We start from the raw sequence: 14,634 nt of genomic DNA on the forward strand, positions 1-14,634 counted from the left end.
AAGGATCATATTTAATACAATTCTTAAATGTTTTGTACGTCAAACAAATGTAAATTAGTGGATTAAAAAGTACAAAAAAGTACAAATTTAGTAGAAAAAAGTACCTCCTAATCCTGAGTAAATGAACTTACTCATGTTAATAGATTGCTATTAAACCTAGAACTATATTGTGTGCTCCTATAATAGATACATTTATGAGCTGACAGCCAGATAGACACTTAACAAACAAAACATAACTTTTAATATGTTTAAAAAGTCGTGCTCACAGCAGCTGCCAGTGAAGTCATACTTGAGGATATCTGATACACCGCACATAATGTTGTCACTACAGAAATGTGTGTGGGGAACATTCAGCCATGGGAAAGTCAACTTTAAACAATTAGTCAGTGGTGGAGGTACTATTCAGATCCTTTACTTAATTAAAACTATGACCAAAATGTAAACATTATGAGCTAAAACAGACAGCACCTTTTCAATTGTAATCGTACGCAAGTGGTTCTAATTTGTTAACAGTTAATTAAATGATCAAAAATCAATTTACACACTGAATGTGGAGCTTTTTGGACCCTTTTGGGTAATTTTTTATCACAGCTTGTGTGGTTCTAAAATCAAAGTTTAACATTCATGCTCATCAATAAAATGCCTTAAATATCAAAACTAAACATGCTTGTTGAGTAGAATGCCCCTTTCCAGTGTGTTGTATTGTTATACAGGCTTATATGAGTTCAGAATATAAACATGAACATGTAAACAGCATGCTTTAATTTCGGAGTTGGTTGAGGTGGAGCTAATTTTAACTACTTAATGCTGTCAACTGTTGGGTAGTTTAATCTATAACAACACTCTTCGAGAATCAAGAGTAACAAGTAACATGAGCAAAGTAACAAGTAACTATAGGTTTATAACAAATGTAAATGTGTGAGTAAAAAGTGTCATTTCCCCCCCTGATATGGAGTACAACATGGAAACTTTTTTTACTAAACCAAACATTTCCACTGTGTGTACAGTATGTGTGTGTGTGTGTGTGTGTGTGTGTGTGTGTGTGTGTGTGTGTGTGTGTGTGTGTGTGTGTGTGTGTGTGTGTGTGTGTTGCCGTAGCATCATGCTAACACTCAAAAATTCTTCAAATTCATTAAAAGCCCACGTGTGATTATATAATCCACATGAGATGATGCAGCTCATCCAATATGATCACAGACAAAGCTGGGTCTAAATTCCTCCATCTCATAGTGCTTGAATGGAGGGAAGGAGCAGAAGAGAGGAGGGGGGGAGGTGGAGAGCCGGCCGAACAAGGGGCTCTTTATAATGATCGACTCTTTACACGATGACTCATCGTACTTCACAGGCCCGTCTGTGGCCTGAGGAGGCCTGCCCTCGTGTTTGCTGAATGACACACTGTGTTGTCAGAATGTCATGTTGGGATGTTTGGAGTGCTCTCCCCCCTACATCACACACACATACACACACACACACACACTGCCTGCTCCTATTGTACGCTGTCAATCTCTGCTCTACTGACATGATTATAAGGATGCAGATGCCGGTGCAGTTTGTACAAGTTCTACAATGTAATCTTTAAGAATTGATAATTATCATGACACGTCTGTGCTTCAATTATGGAGCTGTAGCAGCGACCTAGCTTAGCATAAAGAGTGAAGGTAGTTGGAATAAGTAAGTATAGCTTTTTCCAAAGATCAAATATATTCGACTAGCACTGCGTCTAGTGGCAGACTCTGGTTGTTTACAGGGCAGGGGACAAGGGTAACAAGAAAAACCTATTTATTGTCTTTTCTAGGGTTAGGGTTAATATAGCATTAAATTGTTCTATGCGAATGATTCAGACGAGGTTAAAATGGAAGTATGAGGATGTAACATTTTGATTTCTTCATATCTTGCTGAAAAAAATCACACTGACGTTTAAGAAATAAATGCCGCGATTTTTAGATATAAGTCTAAAAAGTTTGCGAAAAAGGGGCAACGTTATGAGGTATTGTGAAAATATTGAAAAAGGTAGAATTAGGTTAAATTAGTAGTTATAAGTAAGAAGTTGCCATGTTATGAGGTGCAGGGAAATATGATGTAATAGATAAGGTTTGCAATATTTTATTCTTTTCTTATTTGTAAAAAATTATGATTAATTAAGAAACGGACTAATATTTGTCAAAAATGACAGGTGAGGTTTTACTCTGCTGATACATGTTCATGGTTTTAAATTCCAAACAAAGGTGGGGTCCCAACAACAGCAAACACAAGATCCACTAAGTAGTAGCAGGCAGTTATTGTAGTTTATGGATCAAAGTCACATCCACTACGCCTGGTTAGTATTTGATATTTGAGAACTTCGTAGTAAAAGACTTTTGACATTTTTTTTCTTGTGTCTTTCCAGCTGATTCCCGGAATTTCCTGGAGAGTATGAACCACGCCGGCGGCTCCACAGAGGGAGATCTGTTCAGATCAGAGGTGTCGGTCACTCCGGCTTCCTGTCAGAGGATCTTTGGCTCCATGTGCTCCATGTCATCAGACATCAGCCCCCCCACACACACAGACAGGTACACACATCTGGTCTGTTTCCTGTGTTTACACAACAGTGTACAATGTGAGGGCTGGATGATGGCACTGCTTGTTGCATTGTAACGTTAATAAATCATGGCCAAAATAATGTCAAATGTCAAATGGACTGATTAATGTTCATCCATTTTCAATTTTAATGTCTTTAATACTCAACTTTTAACGCTTTTATTTATCTTGTTCCACATTTTGACAAATTTACTGATTATTTGGGCACTTGTTTTTCTTTCTACCTCTCCTCCTCCCTCCTTCCCTCCTGCAGCTCCACTCCTCCTCCTGTGTGGCACGACCGAACTCCAAACTCCCAGAACTCCCCGTATCCCCCCCAGCCCTCACCCCCTCTCTCCCTCATCACTCCCAATGCCCACAGCTCTCCCCGTGGGGCTCTGAGAGGCCTGGCTGGAGGTCCGGGGGTCCGCAGGGAGACAGACAGCACAGACTTGTCCTCGCTGTTGTTGGGGAACGGCGGCCTGGACCACAGCCTGCTGGAGGCCATGCAGGGCCTCGGGAGTCTGAACCTCAGGGGAGACGGGGGCCTCCCTCCACTGCTGCCGGAGAAGAGGAGAGCGGGTGAGGGGGGAGAGCTTGGCTCCTGCTCCCCGTCTCTAAGCGGGTTTTCCAGCCCTCACAGTGGCAGCAGTCTCAGCATCCCTTTCTCATCCTCCATGACCCCCGACCCCCTCCGAGGACTCAGTGCGGCCTCGTCGCCTGGACCAGGTAAAATGTCACAGATTGTTCTCTCTCCGTCTCTGGCGTTAATACAATTATTTAATTCCCTCTCTCTTATAAATGGCCACTTAACCAAAATGATAGAAAACATTGAACACTGACCAATTTCTGAGTTCATTCTTCAGTCCCTCAAGCAAGACAGAATTTCACTAATGGTTTATGCTTTAACCGTTTATTTAAAAAGGAAACAGAACTCTCTAGTCTTGGCTAAAATAGGCAGTTACTATTTTATTATATACTTTTTCATGGCAGATGGATTCTTGAGATGTTGGGAGATCATATAAGAATCACGGGATCACATATCAAACGAAATCCATCTTGTCAGCCTTCAAGTAATGCGTTTGTGTCCGGGGGTGGCTTAGGTTTGTGTGAGACGACACAGAGAGGTGACTGTTGGTCCTTAACAACAATGGAGGCCATCGTTTGCAATGACAAAAGAGATTTTTGCTCTTCTCCAGACTTCTCCAGAATGCCATACAATTTTACAAATACAAGTCGTGCCTATGAAAATAATCCACTTTAGAAACACTTTTAAGCTAAAGTCAAATAAAAAATGCCCATAATCACAACTAAAAACTTCTAACTATACATTTTTTCTGATTTAAATGTATAAAACTTGACAGCATCTTGTGGTTTTAGAAACATCGTCTCGGTTACGGTTTTAGGGATGTCAATCTGAAATTTGAGAATAAAGATGTAACTTTAAAAAAGTAATATTTTGAGAATGAAAGCAATTTTACAAGAAAAAGTCATTTTTGAGAACAAACTCATAATATTACAAGAAATGTGTTTTAATATTCTGGAAAAAAACACGTCATATTTAGAATATAATCCATGACTCCATCATACTGATTCTTAGGAGTAACTCGGACATTATTATTGTAATAACAAGTTTAGTCTGAAACCTAACGTAGAGTCTTAATCTGTGTCTTGCAGACTTTGGCAGTAAGCAGGACACTGTGAAGTTTGTTCAGGACACTTCAAAGTTCTGGTACAAGCCCGACATTTCCAGAGACCAAGGTAAATATCGGTGTTGGACAGGAGAGCCAAACGGACACTTCCATACAGATAATTATACGCCTCTTGTGCAGAGCTTTGCTCCTCGTGCAGTCTGAACACGATGATTCTAACTTTAGCGTATCTCTGTTTCCTCCTCCTGTTGACCAACTGAGCAGCCATCGAAGTGCTAAAGGACAAAGAGCCGGGCTCGTTTGTTGTGAGAGACAGTCATTCTTTTCGCGGAGCGTATGGGTTGGCTATGAAGGTGGCCACACCCCCTCCGTCGGTGTTACAACAGAGTAAGAAAGGTAGGCAAAGACAAAGTTTTTCCTGTAATTGATTCTTCCATCCATTTTTTTTTTTTACAGAAACTGTCTTCTATTGGGAGAAAATCTATAAAGCCTTTAGTGAAGATTTCTAAACACATACGTGTGGTTTTTAGAGATACAAAAGTTATTTGTGAATTGATTAAAGTTCCAAACAGTTCTACCAACAAGTTTAACACCCTCAACTCCAGCACAAAAGAAAATACACACGTTTTATTTGAGCTGACATTTAAAGTGCTTCTTTCACATGAATCTTTTCAGTGATTGTTTATGTTTTACAATGTGATTTACTGCATTTCATTTTGAAGATCTATTATGACTGAAATAATGATATAAAGACTACTAAGGGATTTCATGCTTTTTGTTTCATAGCCATTTTCTTTTGTTGTTTGTTCATTTCCAAAAGGTTCCATCTACCAGTCAGTAACAACATATGTACGCAAATGTACCAAATATGCTCAAATATGCACTTTTGTTTGTGTCTCTGCAGTGGGAGACCTGTCCAACGAGCTGGTGAGACACTTCCTGATAGAGTGCACGCAGAAAGGCGTTCGTCTTAAGGGATGCCCCAATGAGCCCTACTTTGGTAAGAATACTGAATCTTTACAGAGAGTCTCAAATAATTTATCACATGGTGACAGTTTATCCAATATCTAATTCTAAAAGTCATCGTAGTATAGCAAAATCTATGTGTATGTGATCATATCCCCTTTTCAAAGCATCATACAGAATAAAAACACTTTGATTCAATTAATAAAAGCGTCTTTAACACATGATTATTACTCAGGATTTCTTGTCAGCCAAGTGGAAAATACGAATAACAACTGGAAGCAGAATAAACCAAAAATCAGGCCAAAGTAAAATTGTTGTTGTGTTAATACTCTCAGTCAGGAAAATTATATCTGGTAGTTTCATCTGCTGCATTGCATTCTATTTTATGAACATCTCTTATGTTTCATAAAAATTGTATCTGCAAAGATAAATGATGCTTTATTTTACAGGTCTGTAAATATCACGAAGTTATTCAAAAGTTCTAAAACAAAAAAATATATAGCCTGTAGTTGAAGAAGCAGAAAATTGCATCAAACAGCAATACTTATTGTTACAGTAAAGTATGGGAGCGCTCAACCAACCCAAGTCCAGAATTGTTGTACTATTGGTTCAGTCAAACACTGAGCTGACATTGTGTCTCCCTCTACTGGTCAGTGTAATGAGGTGCAGCTGGCTTCAGTATGCATCAGTCTGGATAGTTAGGCTGTTTGTGAATTGTTCATTTAGTATTTTTTATGTTTTTCCTTCCAGGAAGTCTCACAGCTCTGGTATGTCAGCACTCCATCACCCCTCTAGCTCTGCCCTGTAAACTCATCCTGCCTGACAAAGGTAAGCAACATGAGCCCTCATGTCCAAACCAACAGTGAATTCCTTTTCTATAGACAGCCCTCAGCAGCCTGTGCATACAACTGGTTATCACTTATAAACATACAACTTTCTCACTAGAATTAACCAGAAATGAGACAAGGCTCACATACATTGAATAACCTGACACTTTAGCATCTGACTAAAACATCACCAAGGCAACAACACAGAGATGTTTAAGCAATATAAACGTAACCCCCAGCTGCAGCCACAAACACACATATTTACCAAATAAGTGACTGCACAGTTCTTTACACAGCGTGTATTGCCATTCTGGATATTTCTATTTGTCAACCTCACACTCAAAGTTTTTTTGTTGATAGTATTTTAATGTTGTTTATAGGTGCTTTTTTGCTTCTATAAAAACATTATATTTCAAATGTTTGATCTAAAACATTAATACAATTTCAATTGCATTTCCCAGCCTTACATGCATGTTTGTGAATGTGCGTGTGTGTGTGTGCATGCCTGGTACAAATGCCTTGTTTGCATGCATTGATGAATTTTGTGTGTTTCTTGGTTGGTAAACTCTCCGTGTGTTGTTGCTTAACAGACCCGGTGGAGGAGCTGAATGACTCATCTACACAGACAGCAACAAATTCAGCAGCTGAGCTCCTCAAACAGGGAGCAGGTACGGGACAGACACCACAAATGTTTGTTTGACTTGTGTGTGTGTGTGTGTGTGTGTGTGTACAGGGCACACACACACACACACACACACACACACACACACTCATTTATTATCTACACACACCCTCAGTTGGAACCTCAATGAAGTTTACATCCCGCTTCAAAGTACATAAAAAGGCGTAGCTCTGCTTCAGTGAGTAGAATCAGTAGATGATAACTTTTGTGGTGAACTGTTCTTTTACTTTGTGTGTTCCTTCATGTGACTCTGTAGCCTGTAACGTGTGGTACCTGGGCTCTGTGGAGCTGGAGTCTCTGACAGGACATCAGGCGGTTCAGAAGGCGACCACGCTGACCCTCGCCATGGACCCCCCTCCAGCGTCCACCGCCGTCCACTTCAAGGTGTCGGCGCAGGGAATCACGCTCACTGACAACCAGAGGAAGTGAGTGAGCATACATCTACAGTCCAAACACAGATACAGGAGTTAATCCACATGTTCACACAGACTGTCTCTGTTTGTCCCTGCAGGTTGTTTTTCAGGAGACACTACGCGGTCAACACTGTCATCTTCTGTTCTCTGGACCCACAGGGCAGGAAGTGAGTGTCATATATTTTAGTTATTCTTATTAACATTTAAATAAAAAAGCACATCTCCTCTTCGGCTGCACAGTCCTCTTACAATGTTATTCACAGGTAAAGACAATCTTACTGATGGCCACTACAAGAATTTGGCAATTTATATAGAATAAAAAAAATATATATATACTGTTGATGAGACAAAATTGTTCCAGCACAGAATATATTTGTTGTTCCTTCATAACAATTTATGCGATTTTAGATTGAGATATCATATCAGAGCTTGTATTTTCAAACAACTCAAGGGTTTATTAGAAGCAAAATACAACAAAAGGTCTACTTAGGAATCATTATACATATTGTATAAGATGATTGCAAAAATGGTCTAAAATTGGAATAGTGTGTATTATTATTTGATAGGTCCTTGTCCTTCTATGGCAATATTTCAAAGGAGTGTCGTTTATATTATAGTGTAATATCAATGTCTATATGTGATATATAAATGTATACCTTTGATGACCAATAACAGTGTGATAACTTAGTTATTCTGTCCCAAACAGATGGACAAGAGGCAGCGGTTCTACTGCAAAGTAAGTCCTCTGTCTTTACTGTTTGTGTTGCCTCCTTCATTGCTCGCTTTACCCTGTTATGACACAATAATTGTTTACATTTTTTTAACTTACCAACCTTAAAAGTTGTTTGCATGAATTGCACATTCACACTGATATCTCTGATTCATAGTTTCATAGGAATTGGCCAAGTTAGATGTCCAGAGTTTCAGCTCTCAAGGTTTAGGTGGCCTTTAACTTATTTTCCATCCAAAATCTGTCTTTAAATATTAAACAGTCTATGCACGGCTGAATGATGGCTGTGAAGGGATTTCTTTGTTTCGTGAAGTAAGGTTGAATTAACGTCAGTTATTTACAATGCTGCAAAGTTTTCATGGCACATTTTAAATGATTGCCCTCCTGAAAAGCTCTATGAATCTGTAATAATTTACATTACATTACATTAAAGTCATTTAGCAGACGCTTTTATCCAAAGTGACTTACAATAGGGGCATTTTATGCTTAATTAGAGAATCTGCGGTAGATACATAAGAGATTGTAGGAGAGAGAGAGATAGGGAATGACATACAATATAGGTCGCTGGACGTTTACATTTGTGGTCTGTGCCTTAAACACCACAAGTTTGCCCCAAAACTCAAACATGTAGCTCCACTACAGCTAAACAAATGTTTTTTTCAATACATAGGAGAGAACATGAATAGACATGGAAAGGTCAAATTTGTTGCAGCAGTGGTCTTTGTGGTTTTTGTGCCACAAAAACTTGTTTCTGTCAAAACGGAAACTACAAACCTTTTAGTGACATCTAAAGCCTGCATATAGAGTGATACTCCAATAAGTATTGTTTGAAGCAAGACACTGAACTCCTACCTGCTCACGATTGTAATTTGAAATGAGTCAAATGTAGTTAAGCTCTTGAATGAGTATTCCTGTCTGTCTCTGTCCCCTTCTTCCAGGATCTTTGGATTTGTAGCTAGGAAATCTCAGAGTGAGACTGAAAACATATGCCACCTGTTTGCTGAACACGACCCTGAGCAGCCGGCGAGCGCCATCGTCAACTTTGTCTCAAAGGTGATGATTGGGTCACATAAGAAGTGAGGAGAAAGAAACTCACTGCAGAGTGAGGAGCCTGGACTGGGGATCAACTTCCAACCCCAACATTGTATAAATATGAGTGTGGATCTAAAAAAAAAATAAACAAACTTTTCCTCCGAAGAGCCAAAAAACTATGAACCCACAGACTCCAGCACCTGGTCCTGTTGGTCCATCCTAAAGGATAAACTTGTGTATTTTGTACTGACTGCACTAAAGGATGCCGTCACCAGAGGGAGCCAAGATGGTCATGTATAAAGTTAAACTCATTAGCAGGAGGCTTTAAGATGAATCCTTGGACATTTTTATATAAAATGTATATAACACCAGACCCTTTCCCCCGGGGGATCTTGTATGAAAATCTGATTTCTACTTAATCTGACTGTTTCTTCACACATACTCTAAATGTTCTATAATACACCGACTTTGCTTTCTGCTGGCAGTCATAGACGAAAAATACAACACATTTACTTCTGCTCAAACCTGAGGAATATCTGATATTCTGCACATGAACTTTTTTTTTTTTGTATGACAATGTCTCTAAAAGCTTTTATTTTTGGTAACATGTGTAAATCAGGTATCAACTTCACTTTTGTGCAAGACACGGGCCCATTTTTTGTATGTTAAAACAAAATAAATGATATCGTCACATGACAAAGCCAGTAATGTGGTCGCCTTGTACTTAAGATGGATTTATTGTGTTGTGTTTATAGTATTTATCCCTTTTTACAGATGTGTAAAAGTCTTTCTTTTTCCTAAATATACTTGTCATATATTTTTGTATATTAACATACTGTACATTAGGTTTAAAGGCAGTGATCCTTAGAATGTATATGTTTATTTTGCAAATTGTTGAAGTATTTTACATACCAGTAAGATACTACATAAGCTGCCCATATATACTTGTTGTAATACTAATATGAATGTCAATATGTTCCTTTTACAGTAAGTCAATACAGATTTATGTACAGTTATTGTGCCATGAAAAATTGCATCTCTAATTCTGAGATAATATTAAAGCGTTGGTGCGCCAAAGAAAAACACATTTTCTTATTTACTTCCAGTGGTATCCAGCCTTACAGATTGTTATGTTTTATATGACCATGTTTTGTGCAACAATGTGCCACTCACACACTCTTTGGTGGTTACCAAACCCTCCTCATAATAGCCACAAGAAAAACGAATTAGGCTTTAAGTAAGAATACAAATGGTAATATTCACATATTGTTGGATCAAAACATTGATCACACAGAAGATTTGTTCTTCTTTTGAGATATCAATCTCTGAGATTTCTGCCACTGTGGTATAATGGAGGAGAAAGGCACTTTTTTACATTTTAATGAAACAGTTTTCTAATGAAAAAAACAAAACTAACAAAGTGCTAGTCCATCCTTCAAAACTTACCAACATCCCTACTCTCTCTGTGGCTCTCAGGCTCTCAAAGCCCATTCTTTAAAACGGGTCACAACTTCCATAGTTAACATTTTTTTCATTGGATTTGTTGACATTGAGTCATGTAAGTTTTATTTCAAATCCTTGACAAATAACACTTGAACTATTTACATATCTAGATAAACTAGATGTGAGAGATATGCTGTTCAGGATTTTGTGGTGTGCTTACCCTGTAAAAATCTAAAGTTGTAGTTTACAGTTCTGCCAATAGATGGCAGTAATCAGCCACCAAATTGCACACGTCATAATGAATCCAAGTACCAATGAATTAAAATCTCACTAGACTGCACAGAACTTGAAGTAATTTTAAAAGTACTCAATATCTGGTTGTAACATTTTTTAGATTTTTCAGTTGTTCTCTTCCTTATACTTACACTAGTTTTATACCAAGAAACAGTTGCAGATGGAGCCGAGCAGGTCCACACATGCAGGAAGAACCACCCTCTTGAATAAACTTGGCAATGTCAAAGTATGTCCAAGCTTGTGTGTGTGTGTGTGTGTGTGTGTGTGTGTGTGTGTGTGTGTGTGTGTGTGTGTGTGTGTGTGTGTGTGTGTGTGTGTGTGTGTGTGTGTGTGTGTGCGTGCATGTGTGCGTGCATGTGTGTGTGTTTGAGAAAAAGAGCATCCAGGGATGTGCACAAGACCTGATAGTCCTCCAGGTGCCTCATAGATCTGCTGATCTGTCTGTCTCCAGCCTCAGTGTGTTGGCCGAGGCTTTTAGAGGCCGGGGCATCAGATACCAGATTTGAATGAGGCTTTATTCAGGTTCCTGGTCTCTGTGGAGAGAGCTGAGGAACTGGAAGTGGGACAGATAGACATGGGGACACATCCCAGGCCTGCCTGGCCTGGAGAAAGAGGGACTGCATGGGGGTTGGAGGGGGTTGTAGTGATGGTTTGTGTGTCTGCGCGGGGGTGGGGGTGATGGAGGTGGTGGTGGTGGTGGTGGTGGGGGGGGGGGGTTGTCGATGGTGGATGACCTCACCATTACGGGAAACTTTCCCACAGCCTGCACACAAAGAAGGCCGTCAAAAGGTAAAAAGGATGAGAAAGAATAGAAATTTAACACAGTGTGTTAAAAAGGAGGCAAAGTGTGGAAGAGCGGCCAGTCGATGAGAAAGAGCCTCTTTCGGAAGGGGGAGTCGTCTTCCCTTTTCACCGATTCAGAGATTCTTCGGGGTGGATAGAAGCTCGGAAAGGCCTGAGAGAGAGAGTCTTCTCACACAGGCAACCTTCAGTTTGGCTCCTGTCCCTCTCTCTGCTGAGTCACCTGTCGCCATTTTGTCACTAAGCTGGACCTTTGCATGCACTTCCTGCCGCACTTCCTGTCAGGCAGCCCAACCAGCACCTGGTGGCGCGGTGGTTTTCACAGCCGCTACCGGGCGACTTCACATTCCTGGCATTGCTCGCTCCGAATGCTGTTTGGAAATCCAAAGTCCGGCTTCCGTTCGGGAATGCCTCCCTCACAGAGTCCCTCTCAGCCTCTGATCCCCAGCCTCCTCTCACTTTATTTGAGTTAGCTATTTAAAGCCCATGCTAAGTGCGCTGCTGCTCTGGCTGCACAGGGGGGCAAACACACACTCCATCGCACACACTAGAACCACAACGGCCCACAAATAATCCCTCTCCTATTTATAATTCGGTGGGCTGGAGGGACACAGCCTGCAGGGCCGACTGCGACCAGGCCGACGAACTTAGTGAGTTTCTTTTTATTGGACATGTGGTGCTTTCTTACTGCACCTACTATGGTTAGTTTGAATTAACTTTCAGTGAAATGAAGACTTATTGCAGTATAGAAATTAGTGCTATCACTAATTACACTGTTTATCACAAGTATTTGTACTTCTTCTGCAATACATGTCATGGGGATGTCAATGTCGATTTCATATTTCAGTTCATTTAGCTGGTTGGCTACTTTATTATGGTCAAATTCTGAATAAGGAACTTTTACGAGTATTTTTACACTGTCGCGTTGATACTTTTCCTCAAGTAAATGTTCTGGGCACTTTTCCCACCACTATTAGGGATAGATACTGAACTAAATAAACTGTATAGTACCGTATTTTCTGCACTATAAGGCGCACTTAAAAGCCTTTAATTTTCTCAAAAAACGACAGTGCGCCTTATAATCCGGAGCGCCTTATATATGGATTAATTCTGGTTGTGCTTACTGACCTCGAAGCGATTTTGTGTGGTACACGGCGCTCTGTCAAAATGTTTTAGTACGACTTTGGTAAACTACAAAGCCGCACCGCAGCAGCATCACGGCCACCGTAGTCAGGAGCGTCGCGGAGTAATACATACTGTGCTTCACCATAATATTACAGTGTGTGTGTATAAGGACCCAACATGGCTCCTGTCAAGAGACACGCTTACGACGCGGACTTCAAACTCAAGGCTGTCAGTCACGCAGTAGAACATGGGAATAGAGCAGCTGCGAGAGAATTCAACATTAATGAATCAATGGTACGGAAGTGGAGGAAGCAAGAAGATGACCAGCGCCAAGTAAAGAAGACCACACAGAGTTTCCGAGGGAACAGGGAGAGTTATTGTGAATACGCTAACGTTTGATTTAGCGGTTTCAGACTGTTTTTTTTACGTGTTACAACTGAACAGGGTTGGGAGTTATTGTGAATACGCTCATTAACGTTTGAACAATGTTGAGAGTTATTGTGAACACGTTTAATAAAGTTTGACTGACTGACTGTTTTGTTTCGCTTAATGCGCCTTATAGTCCGGTGCGCCTTATATATGAAAAAAGATCGAAAATAGACCATTCATTGACAGTGCGCCTTATAATCCAGTGCGCCCTATAGTGCGGAAAATACGGTATATGCTATACTACAGAGAAGAGCATCTTATATAGAGTACAACGTTTTTTTGTTTCGTCTTATAAAGTTTTAAAGCTAGCAGGTTGATGCCGTGCAGCCAAATCCCGCACACATTTTCTTAAAATTTGATGGTAAATCTCAAAGTTTTCAAAAATACCAATAATGAATTTAGGGGAAACGTGCATGGAACTATACACAATGTATCTTGAATATTTTTATTTGAACATTTAATTTGTAAATATCGCATCACTTCAAAGAGTTGGAACTAGCTGATACCGAATAAGCTAAAATGTATATTATACTGTCACATAGTGAAATAAGATGATTATTACAGCCTCCAACCCAAATGTTAAGAGGTTACACCATTTATACATTTTCATTTATAACGTTCATTCAAACTGTGCAATTTGTTATCTCTACATCTCTACTTTTATAACAGAAGTACCTATTTGTTAAGTGTCTCTGGTTGCATTATATGTTAGATCATTTGACAAAATATGCTGTTCATCATAGAAATTAGAGATTTCCTTTTATATCTGAGTAGCTCTTTCTTTTAAATCTCTTTTTTAAATCGACCATTGAGCAGGACTGCCATATGGCAGATATTAAATCTGCTGGAAGTTTGTGACACTGTGATTAGTCAGGTATTTGGACGAAAAAAGACTGACGTATCACTGATCCCCCTTGGTAACTAAGCGATTTACACTAATATGTTAACTTGTTTGAGCGGGAAATCAGTGTGACTCAACATAAGCTTTTTTTCAGATTTATGTGTTTGACACTTCCAACAACAGCAAAGCATGAACTCACACACTCACACAGAGTTTGTGACGCCTACCTCACACACACACACACACACACACACACACACACACACACACTCACTTGGTCGCCATAAAGATTTCTAGCCTACGTGCTCTCAGGCACATACTGAGAAAGCAGTGCCTTTATGGCCGGCCTCTTCATTGCATTGTCTCTTGTATAACTGACTGAAACGCACTGTTTCACACACACCAACACACACACACACATACACACACACACAAAAGGCCTGGGTACTTGGGTATCAGCGTCAGTCTTAATGAACCTGTCTCCAGGGGGCGGGGCCGGGGTAATGTCCCACACAAAGAGCTCCCGCTGGGCCACCGAGCCAACCAGAGGCCAACAGATTAACTTGCATTACATCAGCATCCCCACAATACACCTAATGAGGGAGGGATTATGTATGTGTGTGTTTGTGTGTGTGTGTGTGTGTGTGTGTGTGTGTGTGTGTGTGTGTGTGTGTGTGTGTGTGTGTGTGTGTGTGTGTGTGTGTTGGCTCTCATGCCATTGCATCACTAATTATATGCGATTACTCACTTTTGCTGATTCAGTGTGCCTTCAGCTGGCAAGCAGACATTTTTTGGATAGACGGATCTTAATATATTTAAAACTGTTCTAATCAATAATTTTGC

General features: G+C 40.0%; 1 protein-coding gene across 1 annotated transcript in view; it reads left to right on the plus strand.

The window, feature by feature from the left end:
• The window catches only part of si:ch211-191a24.3 (tensin-3), a 46,336-nt gene extending 36,406 nt beyond the window's left edge, over positions 1-9,930 (plus strand). Inside the window, exons 17-27 of the mRNA XM_054602568.1 lie at positions 2,387-2,549; positions 2,831-3,285; positions 4,234-4,317; positions 4,473-4,604; positions 5,113-5,208; positions 5,925-6,002; positions 6,592-6,669; positions 6,940-7,108; positions 7,195-7,263; positions 7,803-7,832; positions 8,765-9,930. Of these exons, the coding sequence (XP_054458543.1) occupies positions 2,387-2,549; positions 2,831-3,285; positions 4,234-4,317; positions 4,473-4,604; positions 5,113-5,208; positions 5,925-6,002; positions 6,592-6,669; positions 6,940-7,108; positions 7,195-7,263; positions 7,803-7,832; positions 8,765-8,906 (1,496 nt within the window). The 3' untranslated portion in view covers positions 8,907-9,930. The remainder of the gene's footprint in view (positions 1-2,386; positions 2,550-2,830; positions 3,286-4,233; positions 4,318-4,472; positions 4,605-5,112; positions 5,209-5,924; positions 6,003-6,591; positions 6,670-6,939; positions 7,109-7,194; positions 7,264-7,802; positions 7,833-8,764) is intronic.
• The last annotated feature ends 4,704 nt before the right edge of the window (positions 9,931-14,634 follow it).

The sequence above is a fragment of the Anoplopoma fimbria genome, chromosome 8, assembly GCF_027596085.1.
Source record: "Anoplopoma fimbria isolate UVic2021 breed Golden Eagle Sablefish chromosome 8, Afim_UVic_2022, whole genome shotgun sequence".
Taxonomy (NCBI): domain Eukaryota; kingdom Metazoa; phylum Chordata; class Actinopteri; order Perciformes; family Anoplopomatidae; genus Anoplopoma; species Anoplopoma fimbria.